The 10,412-nt window shown below is 51.3% G+C and overlaps 1 protein-coding gene across 1 annotated transcript in view; it reads left to right on the plus strand.

Annotated features, from left to right (window-relative positions):
- LOC104078600 (serine/threonine-protein kinase 10-like) overlaps positions 1-10,412 on the plus strand; it is a gene marked incomplete at its 5' end in the record, with an annotated part of 36,604 nt that overhangs the window by 24,119 nt on the left and 2,073 nt on the right. Inside the window, 8 exon segments of the mRNA XM_009580291.1 lie at positions 175-256; positions 1,327-1,461; positions 2,292-2,861; positions 5,872-6,002; positions 7,899-8,022; positions 9,278-9,457; positions 9,699-9,791; positions 9,954-10,083. Coding sequence (XP_009578586.1) covers positions 175-256; positions 1,327-1,461; positions 2,292-2,861; positions 5,872-6,002; positions 7,899-8,022; positions 9,278-9,457; positions 9,699-9,791; positions 9,954-10,083 — 1,445 coding nt within the window.

Consider the following 10,412-nt stretch of genomic DNA (forward strand, 5'->3'; position numbering starts at 1 on the left):
GATTCTCTTACAAATAATCAGAATAACTGAGCACAGCGTTTCCCATGCTGGGAGTGAAACGGTGATTGTGGCCAGGTGCCGACGGGGACACAACCTGCAGCAGGATCGAGCAGACCCCTGTGGCGTTCGAGGCCTTTCCCTCTTCTGAGCTTCTCGCCAATGATTTGTTTTAAGGTCCCTGGAGTTCAGAGACTTCCTGAAGACGGCGCTGGACAAGAACCCGGAGACCCGGCCCAGTGCTGCCCAGCTGCTGGAGGTAGGGACCAGCACCGGCCCCTGGGCTGGGTGTGCGGCTGGTGTCTGTGTCTGCCTGGGTCTGCCAGTGTCTGAACCACGGCGTCTGTACAGCCTGATTCTCCTTAAGGAAGGAAACAAAAAAAAGTGTTGATGTGTCCTAGACTGGTTTCAGATTATTTTTCCCTTGTTTAGAAAGTTCATAGTACTTTTCAGCATCTAAAATGCTCCAAAAAGGAACAGCAATGTTCTTCCCTTTGGAGCAAACTGCAGAGCCCCTATGGACACCAGCTGGAGTAGAAATGGCTCCCATTGCCTAAAAATGCCCAGGTGGCAGCCAGCTTGGATTATACCTGGTTATCCCAGATTTAAATTCAACTCCTTTCCTTTCCTCCCGTCCCCTTCTGAAATCATAGCAAAAACCTGGAAGATGCTTTTCCCCACTGCCTGCAAACGCTCTCGCCCTGCAGCGCTGGCGTGCTGGCTGCACGCTTCCCGTCCTGCGTGGAGTCAGCGGGAGGAAGCGTGCAATGTGCTCTGCACACCCGAGGGGCTCCCCAGCCTTTTGCTGAAGCTCAACACAAACACCCCACTGTGTGCACTGAGCGATTCAAGCCTGATTTCAATTAAACTTTCCCCCACGCTCTGTTTGCATCCAGGGATCTTGCAGACCAGCTCTTGCCCAGTGGCACCTCACGGGCTTGGACCTGCACCCCGGAGCTCAGCCCACCCGTGGCGAAGCGGGATGTCTCCTCTGCAGCAAGAGCCCCTTGTTTAAATGCAGCTGATGCTCTCGTTTGGGGCTGTTGATATAAAGCAGCTTTACAGAGCAGCATGCTTTGAGCATCTGTGTGCAGAGCTGGCGCTTAACCTCAGCATCGTGTTCTCTCTTGTTCTTTCTCATACGTGCAGCGCACATCTGTAAATTCATTTTGGGGGGTTAAGCCTGGTGACACTGGCAAGAACCACGTCCTTAGGTCTTTGCAGTTGTTTAAAAGCAAGAAGTGGTCCTCACCGTCCCCGTGTGCTCGCTCAGCTACGAGGTCTGGTTTTTGGCCACCTCACGCATGTGCATTGTGCTTGGCTTTTCAGCATCCCTTCGTCAGCAAGGTGACCAGCAACCGGGCCCTGCGTGAGCTGGTGGCCGAGGCCAAGGCTGAGGTGATGGAAGAGATCGAGGACAGTCGGGATGAAGCGGAAGAAGACGACTCATCAGAGTCTGCCTCGGTGAGCACTCCTGGCCCTGTGCTGGCAAGTTTGCCAGTGCAGCTGTGGTGGGGGAAAGAGCCCGGCAACTTTTCTCAGCTCCAAAAGGCTGGTTCATGGCTATTCTGGGCCCCACCAGGTGGAGGGGGAAGCGTTGCTTGGCCAGGGAGGGGCTTTTTTTCAGTGGCTGCCAAGGGCATGGAGAAGCAATGATGCTGGCAGGTGGCCCAGCTGCCCGCTCGCAGGAGGGGCTTGCAGGATGTGGGGTTTTTGTTGGGGGTTTTTTTGGTTTTTTGTTTTTTGTTTTTTTTTTTTTTTTTTTTTTAAGTAAAAAAAAAAACGTGAAAAATAGGCTCTGGTATAAGCTGGAGAAGCTGGAGTGGAAGCAACGCCAGCAGCATGTGGTGCAGCAGTGAGGCACCACCAGCCCTAGGAGGGAGCCGGGCAAACCTGCCCCTGAGCTGGGCTCTTTGAAGGGGACAGCACGGGGCTGCCTGGGCAGCTTTGCTGGGGGAGATGCTCCGATCTCCCTCATCTGTGGCAAAGGATAGTGATTAATCCACGGTGGAGTTAGCCATGGGAAAAGGGGTGCCATATGCAAACTCCTAGGCTGCCTCTTAAGAATTTGCAGGTCCTGGAAGTGTTTCCTTCCAGTCAGTGTCCACAGCCTTTTGGACCACACACCTGGAGAAAGATAGAAGTATCTCAGGACGGATGTCCTAAAAGGGAATAACTCCCAATAACTCTTTACTGTGGCTGACTTTGCTCTGAAGCATGGGGACTTGCAGCTCTTGCAGTTGTGTTAAAGCAGTGGTGCAAAACCCAACACCTTCCCTTCGTTGTCTTTCCAGCCCCCTGGTAAGCACAAGCGGGACCCCTCTGAGGCGAGTCAGCTGAGTTTTGATGGGGAAAAGCCTCCAGACTCTTCCTCGCCCAAGGCAATGAACGGGCCTGTGGGGACTGGCAAGGAGACCACAGATGGACAAAGCGATCAAGTCTCAGGTGAAGGGATAAGCAATGACAATGACAGACTTCAGAGCAACCGCTCCACAAAACCCCTTGCCAGCTCTGCCTCCTCTGGCCCAGAGGATGGGAGAGCCACCTCGGGCACCCAGGGCAAGCCAGACATCATCTCGCAGCCCGGACGGCTGGATAACTCAATGGAGCGGGACAAGCAGCCTGGGCCAGGCAGCAAGGAGCGGAAGAGCATCGCGGAGCGACCGGAGAGCAGCCACCTGGAGAACTTCACGGAGGAGAAGCTTGCCAACGGGAGCTTGGATCCCTCGGCGCCGTTCCCCGGCAGCCGGTCCAAAGGGGATTCGGATTCTGGCAGCACTTCAGCCTCTGAAAGCATGGACCTCACCATCTCCCTGTCTGCTGACCTGTCCCTGAACAGAGAGAGTGGCTCCATCTCCCTGAAGGTGAGAGCGTTGGGCAGAGGGTGTGGAGAAGGAGTGGCAGCAAACCTCTGTTAAAAAGTGCTGAGGTTTTTTCCTTTTTTAGCCAAGTCCCCGAAATTCAGATCCTTCCCTTGAGAGGCTGTGCACATGCGTGCATCAGCCATAGCCCCTTAAACTCCTTCCTGAGAAAGCAGCATGCTGTACTCTGCGTGGGGTTGATCTTTGACTACAGGAGGAGAAAGTGAGTTGCCCCTAGTCTGCCCTGTGCCTGAAGGTGGGGAGCAGGTAAAGTAGGAGAGGACAGAGGCTGGGTGAAGACAAAGGGTCCAGGAATCTTGCTTTAGCACGATGCTAAAGACCACCCAGGTGCCACCCCAGGGCTACTTGGCAAGATAGCTGGAAAGGCTGGCCACGGCACTTGCGATGTGAGCATCCAGGCTTGGAGCTCGGCAAATCAACGCAGGGCCAGCGAGGAGGGAGGAAGCCCATCTCCAGGCAAAGCCTTCGATGGTTTGTCTTCCCTGTCTATGGGACGCCTGTCCCAGCTGGGCTCAGGGTGGCACAGCCTGTGGTGCTGGGTTAAGCTGTGCCATGGGCACATGGCATGTTCTCAAGTGAAGGAGAAGCTCTTGGTGGAGCTGCTGCAGGTACGTGTGTCCTCTGCTGTCCCAGGCCACTGAAATCTAATGGAAGTCCCACGTTTTGTAGCTATTTTGTGTCCCTGACAAGTGTGAAATAACTCTGCCCCTCGCCTGACTTGTGCAGTTGTACACAGTGAAAGCAAGGAAAAGTATGAAACCCAAAATGTGATTTCCTAAACTTTATCCATTGCCCATCACTCTGCTGCTCTTTCCTAGAACACCTAGCCCAAGGAGAAAGCTTATTTGGGCTGGTGCCTCTCTCAATTTTTCCAACCTGCCATACATCTGGCCTGGTCTGTGTCAGCAGTGACTTGCACGAAGACCTCCCAGGCTTCTTGGCTTTTGCTAAGGCTTTCTGGAGGCTGGGAATGCTTGTGAGCCAGAGCCGGCCAGGTCAGCATGGCTTAGAGGAAGAGGCAAAATAACTGGAATGATATTTGCTGAGAAGAAGAAGAAGAAATGTGTGTGACTTGAGGGGGCAGAGTGATGTGTTGCACAAGATCTTTATCCAATTGCCTGCATGAGTGATAGCTTCCCGGCACAGAAACATGCCCAAAAACCCTTCTCAGCAAAACTTTCCTGCCCTCCTGTCTCCTGCTGTGAGCATCAGAGCCAGCATCCCCCGCAGGAGCCCGCAATCAGTGTGGATCCTTAATGAGGGAAGTGTGATGCTCTTGCATAGCAATTTACCCCTCCTCACTGCCTTTCCCATGACACCTGGTCTCCTTGAGGCCAGCCAAAGATGAATATGATGCCACACGTGTAATTGCTTTCCCCGGTTGGTCCCCTAGAAGGGGAAAAGAGCTTTTTGGGTTTTACAGGGAGTAAGTCTCAAAGAGATGGTCGTGTTAGATCACAGTTTGAATTGCCCCAGCCAGAGGCAATACTCAGGAAAACTAAATGGCATCTCTCCAAGCAAGGCATTCGAGCAGAGCTGTTCTCCAGGAGCGATGCTGCTGGAGGGCGCTGGGAAAGATGCCCTGCTGACGCCTCTGCTTTGCACAATGAGCTGGGAGTGTGGGGGGGAGGTACCAGGCTGTGCTGCTCCCTCCTCACCCAGGCTTTTTGCCCAGCCTTAGCTTCATGGGGTTAAACTCCCCTGCTCTGACCTTGCTTGTGTTCCTGGTGCTGCTGGATTGCGTGCGCAGAGTGCCAGGCTGGTTGCAGCAAGAGAAGGGGCAGCAAAGAGTTAATCCGTTTCTGGTTGTAAACATTAACTATTACATGCTTTTTATCACAGGCTGAACTGCAAAGTTAAGGTGACTCTTTTAGTACCAGACTCTTTGTCCAGTTGCTTATAGTTTAGTCCCCCGCAAAAAAAACCTCGTGGCAAAAAGTATCCAGGTCTTTTTTTCTTTTTTTAGAAAGATTAGAGATGATAAATCTACAGGTGAGTTTGGGAGTTTCTCTGGCTCCCCCATTGCAGCAAGCTCCCCAGGGGCTTGCCTTGGGCCTTGCAGGCTCACGTGAAGCTCTTCTGCCATGTTTTATATCTGTAATGGTTATAACAGTAAGAGCAAGAAGACTTCAGGGGAGCCTTTGCTCATTCCAGCACTGTGTTTTCCCTGTAGGACTGCATGATTCAAGTTGTTCATGGTTGTTCATATCTTTTTTTTTTTTTTTTTTTTCCCTCCCTCCCCAAAGTCCCTGGATTCAGTCCTTCAGCCTGGCTGGGGCTGCTGACCCTGCAGAGGGACGCTGACCTGCTGTGGCACTGCTGGGAGAGGACACGGTGCTCCTGGCACTTGTCCCTACCTATACTAATGAAAGTGAGCCTGGGCTGTGCTTTGTGGAGGTCACAAAGGGGCTCGGAGCTGGTTGTGATTAACGAAGTGTTGTAATGCTGGCCAGAGGGACATGAGCACTGAGCCTTTGGGCAGGGCTGGCTTGTTTCCCCGAGGCTCCATCCGCAATCGCAGTCCGATGCGGAGTCTTGCCTGCCTCGCACCTGCAGGCGTGTGGGGGTCCCTGCGGGTCAGATGGCCCAGCAGCTTTGAAAGGAAACATTGCAAGCTTCACACTGTGTGGATTCCTCGGCACTGCAGTTCAGGGGGGGTTCCAGTGTCCCCCATCAGGCTTTGCTTTCGTTGGACATGGAGAGGAAGGGTCTTCAGGTGGTGGGTTGTCTCTCCTCCAGGTCAGGTTTCTGCAGGGTGGAAATCACACCGTACTGCGGCGTGGTAGCAAAGGCTGCGTGGCTTGAATGGCAGCTCCAAATCTGCCGATGTTTTGGTTTTGTTTCTTCCCCCCCTCCCTGATGTGGTTTCCTTGCTTATGTTCTTCATTAACAACGGCATCACAATTGCTGAGGCTTCCAGCTGTAGCACCCCGTGCAGCAAGCTGGGGGAGCTGCTTCATGGCCTCCTCCTTTCCTCCCCTGCCAAACTCAGGATTCCCGGATGCACAAGAAGACGCTGAAACGCACCCGGAAGTTTGTGGTGGATGGAGTGGAGGTGAGCGTCACCACCTCGAAGATCATCAGTGAGGATGAGAAGAAGGATGAAGAGATGAGATTTCTCAGGCAAGTGGGTCACTGGGATGGAGGGAGGGCAGGGTGCCGAGCTGGGACAGGGTTTTCTTCTCCACAAGCAAATGCCCGAGCAACCTTTCGTTTTCTCTCTTGGTCCCACTTGGACAGGACAACTGTCCAGTGTGGACATCGCTTCTTTTAGCCTTTCCTTGGCTGGCAGGGGGCTTGCTGTACCATGTAAGTGGAGGATGCAGGGGAACGAGAGATGCGTCTCGGGGATAAGATGCAGCAAGGCTGTGACAAGGGAAGCTTGTGCTGTGGCTGCCTCTGTCCTCTGGGGATGACTGAATGTGTCTCCAGGGCTGTAGATGTGCTGGCTCAATGGAAATAAACACAGAAATCTTCTCAAGATGCTCCTTTTCTTTTTGTTCTTGTATCTCCTCAGACTTCATTAACAGAAAGGCCGAGGGAGTTGTAAACTCCTTGAGCATCACTTAATATTCATGGGTGTATCCTCCCTGCTTAAGCCTTTATGACTCCTTTGCAGATCTTATCGCTTTCAAACCTCCATGACCTATTCTCAGGGAGAGAAAATGCTGTTTCTAGCTTCGTTACTATCAGTAGCAGCACGGAAATGAAAAGGCCCATAAAATAATTAAAATACAAATTGTTTTGCTTGATGTGTCCTATTCTAGGCTCCCTTGTACTGCTCTGAGGATCTCTCTGAGAATATAATCTGTCCCAAGCACCATGTGTCCCTGTGGCAGCCTTATTCCTAATATCAGATATGTGCAGAAGCTCATTAGCTACTCACTTTCATGTGAGAATTCGTATAACCCCAATATAACACAGGGAGCATGTGTGCTAGCGTGTAGGGATTTCTCCTGATCCTCTCAGGTGTGCTGGCATCCCTGAAAGAGGTTCCTTTTTATTTTTTAAATAGTGCCTGTTCCATCTGGGAGGAGGGGGAAGGGACAGAGGCTTGGGTTGGAAAGCATCGAGTCCATGAACACCTTTTGGGAGAAGTGGTTATTCCCTTGGGACTAGCTAGCGGGCACGATGAACTCTCCTGGCATCTTGATTTGCATTTAAGGCATTTTGGAACACACCAAGGTATTGATCTGAAGACCAGCTTGGAAGAGAGCATGTCATACTGCGCCAGTTGATTTAATGGGGCTTGAGTTTGTTTTGAAAGAAGAAAGCGTTCCAAAGTGCTTCTCCCAGGAGGGCCCCCAGAGAGGGTTGTACTCGATGTGTAAGGCTAATGCACAGCAGCGGAGGTCACGGTGGGGATCTTGCACGGGGAAACTGCTGCTGCTGGTCCTTTTGCGTGGGACATTAGTGATTTCCAGCTCGGTCGGGCACAAACGTGGCAAATGGGCTCAAACGCAACCGTCTGAGCAGAGGCTCCCGTTTACTGGGTGTGAAGCTGGCTGAGGGGAGTGATGCAATGTCGTGGTAGATAAGGCAGAATTTGGGAAAACTGCCCTTTCTGCCACCCAGGCATGAGCAAGAAGGGATGCAGAACGCAGGGGCCAGGTCAGGGCAGCGCCAGCTTGGCCTGAGCTGTGTTTTGAAGATCAGTGTGCGCTAACCCAGCTGGCAGAACGGGTATTTTGGGTGCTGACGGGGAGAGCGTCGCCTGCAGCATCACCTTAGGAGCTTTGACAGGGCTTGTTTGAGAAGCTCTGAATGCTAATAGGCCTTACTTGTGAAAACTGACAGTTTGCCAACAATTAATGTGATTAGCATCCTGCTTCCGAGAGTTGGCATTTACCTCCTGCCTGCGCTCAAAGCAAGTGGCAGGGTGCTACGGGATGGCCACGTGGCTTTCATTCCCTGCTGAAACGATCTGGTTATTGATTCTGCCATCTCTGCTCAGGCACGCGGCTCTGAAATGGTCTGACTCTGTATTTCTCTCTCTCCCTCCGTTTTAACCCTCTGCAGGCGCCAGGAACTGCGGGAGCTGCGTCTCCTTCAGAAGGAGGAGCACCGAAACCAGGCCCAACTCAACAGCAAACACCAGCTGCAGCTGGAGCAGATGCTCAGGCGCTTCGAGCAAGAAATGGCGGTACGTGAGCAGGGAAGGGGAAGCTCCTGGTATCTGCTGGTTTGACTTCTCCACTGCAGATGCCCTGCAAACCCTCCCGCAGTGCGATGCTCTCTGGGTTGCAGCAGTCCTGGGGCATCATGTCCGGAGGGAGCAGGACCACTGAGGGATCCGTTTGGGATTTGAGGGATGGGATGTGTTTGTGGAGGACAGAGCCTTTTGTAGGCGTTATGCACATGCAGCCTGCAGCTTGGGAAGCACTGACTGCCATTGCCCGGCATGGTGTAGCAGGGAAAGGGTTGTTCTGGACTTTCCCTCTTCAAAGATCTGTTTTTGTATGTCTGTTCACGTATATATGACTACTGTGAGAAACAGTTATAGTGCTGTTGTATTTCGAAGAAAAAAGCCCTTTAAATAAGAAAGCAGTGTGAACAGAATGTGAGAGCAGGAAACTAGCAAGTTTGAATATAAATTGAATAAAGATAAACTAGGCTTACATACCTAGTCTCTCTGTGGGCAGCTTACGTTGAAGTAAAATAATTTTGTAGGTAAGTCCCTTGAAAGCTTTCATGAGCTGTCTTTTAAATACCCCTTTACTAATTCACCTAGTGTGTGCGCCTGGTAACCCCATCCCCTCGCGGCAGGCTGGGAGCCATCACTTATTTGTGTGTTCTCTTATATTTCTAAAATCTTGACATGCCACATCTGTGAATTCCCATCTTAGCAAGTCACTTCTCATTTGTGAGATTTATTCACCGTACAGCGCGATGTGCAAAAGCCCCAAACCTGCTTCCTTTGCCCTTTCCCTGGGGCAGTTTGCAATCCGCTCCCGTTGATACCCGTGTGCTCCATCCCTGCTGCTCGCGGGGAGGGAGAGATGGGACACAAGGGTGCTGTCGGAGCGCAGTGCTCTCAAACTTGGCAATCCTGGTCTGCAGAGAAAGACCTATTATGCTTGAGCCTCACTGCCTGCTAATATTTGCCCAGGGCCATGGGTCTCAGTGGGATCAGGATGTAAGCAAGGAGAAAGGGTTGAAACGCTCCAGAACAAATTAAAAAATGTTTTGGGCTCACGCTAGAGCTGACTCTGCCCTGTGTGCTTCATGGGGCGTTACTTGGAAATTTCTCTCCTCTGTGTTTAGTAAAGAGGCTCAATTCATGCAAGGACAACTGCCCCCCGCCCCCTTTATTTTTTTCTTTTTTTTTCTTTTAAATTTTTGGAAGGAAATGAAGCACAGAGGAGGCTGAGGCTGACCTCTGTTCCTTTCCCATACAGACAAAGAAGAAGTTCTACGACACCGAACTGGAAAACCTCGAACGGCAGCAGAAGCAGCAGATTGAAAAGATGGAACAAGATCACTCGCTGCGCCGGCGGGAGGAGGCCAAGCGCATTCGCCTGGAGCAGGAGCGGGACCATGTCAAATTCCTGGAGCAGCTGAAGCAGATGAAGAAGGAGGTAAAAATGGGGATAGGATGGAGGAAAGCTGGTTTCCTGCATCTGTTTCTTCCCGGAAAGCTTCAGCATTTCTCCATAGCAGAACTTGAGAGGGAAGCAGTTGTTGGTGTTTTAGCAGGAAGCTCTTGCTTTTCTTTGGTATATTTGGGTATTTCCTGAGGTCCATCTGTTTAGTGACATTAGGTGGGGTTGTTCTTGGCCTAAAGTTACCTGCTGATAAATCTCATTTCCCTCCCTAAAGGTCAAGAACGAGGTTGAGAAGCTGCCACGGCAACAGCGCAAAGGGAACATGAAGGTGAAGATGGATGACTTCGCCCAGAAAAAACAAACCATGGTAAGGCTGAGAGAAGATTGCCACAACTCCAGGATTGGGAAATGCGTAGGAGACAGAAGCATCCTTCCTCCTTGAGGGATTGGCAGTTTCTAAAATACCACCAGATGCTTATCAAGTGGCAGCAGAAGGAGGGCTCATGGTGGTACTGCTGTTTTCTCCCAGGAACAGGAGTTTTTGGCCAAGCAGAAGGAGGACCTGGAGCTAGCCATGAAGAATATAACTGCCCAGAACAAAAAAGAGATCTGCGACAAGGAACGCGAGTGCCTGAACAAAAAGCAGCAGCTCATGAGAGGTGGGTGGCAAAGGCTGAAAAGGAGGAAAGCAAATGCTGTAACGATGGGTTTATCCAACGCTGGCTCTTCCCACGCAACAGATGCTGTGACAGAGTTGCAAGCTGGCAGGATAGGATTTAGAAAAAACAGCCTTGCCAGATCCTGTCTAAATGTTTAACAATAATAATACTTAGCGCTTTAATCTTCAAAGCGCTTTACAAATACGAACCAATTAGGCTTCATAATTGCAAGAAATGATTTTCTGATATGGTTTGCAACCAATTTCTCTTGGAAAACAGGAGGTGAACGATCACCCCCCAACATCTGCTGTACTGCTCCCACGTGTAGG

This window comes from Fulmarus glacialis, unplaced genomic scaffold (assembly GCF_000690835.1).
Source record: "Fulmarus glacialis isolate BGI_N327 unplaced genomic scaffold, ASM69083v1 scaffold14706, whole genome shotgun sequence".
NCBI classification, from domain to species: Eukaryota; Metazoa; Chordata; class Aves; order Procellariiformes; family Procellariidae; genus Fulmarus; species Fulmarus glacialis.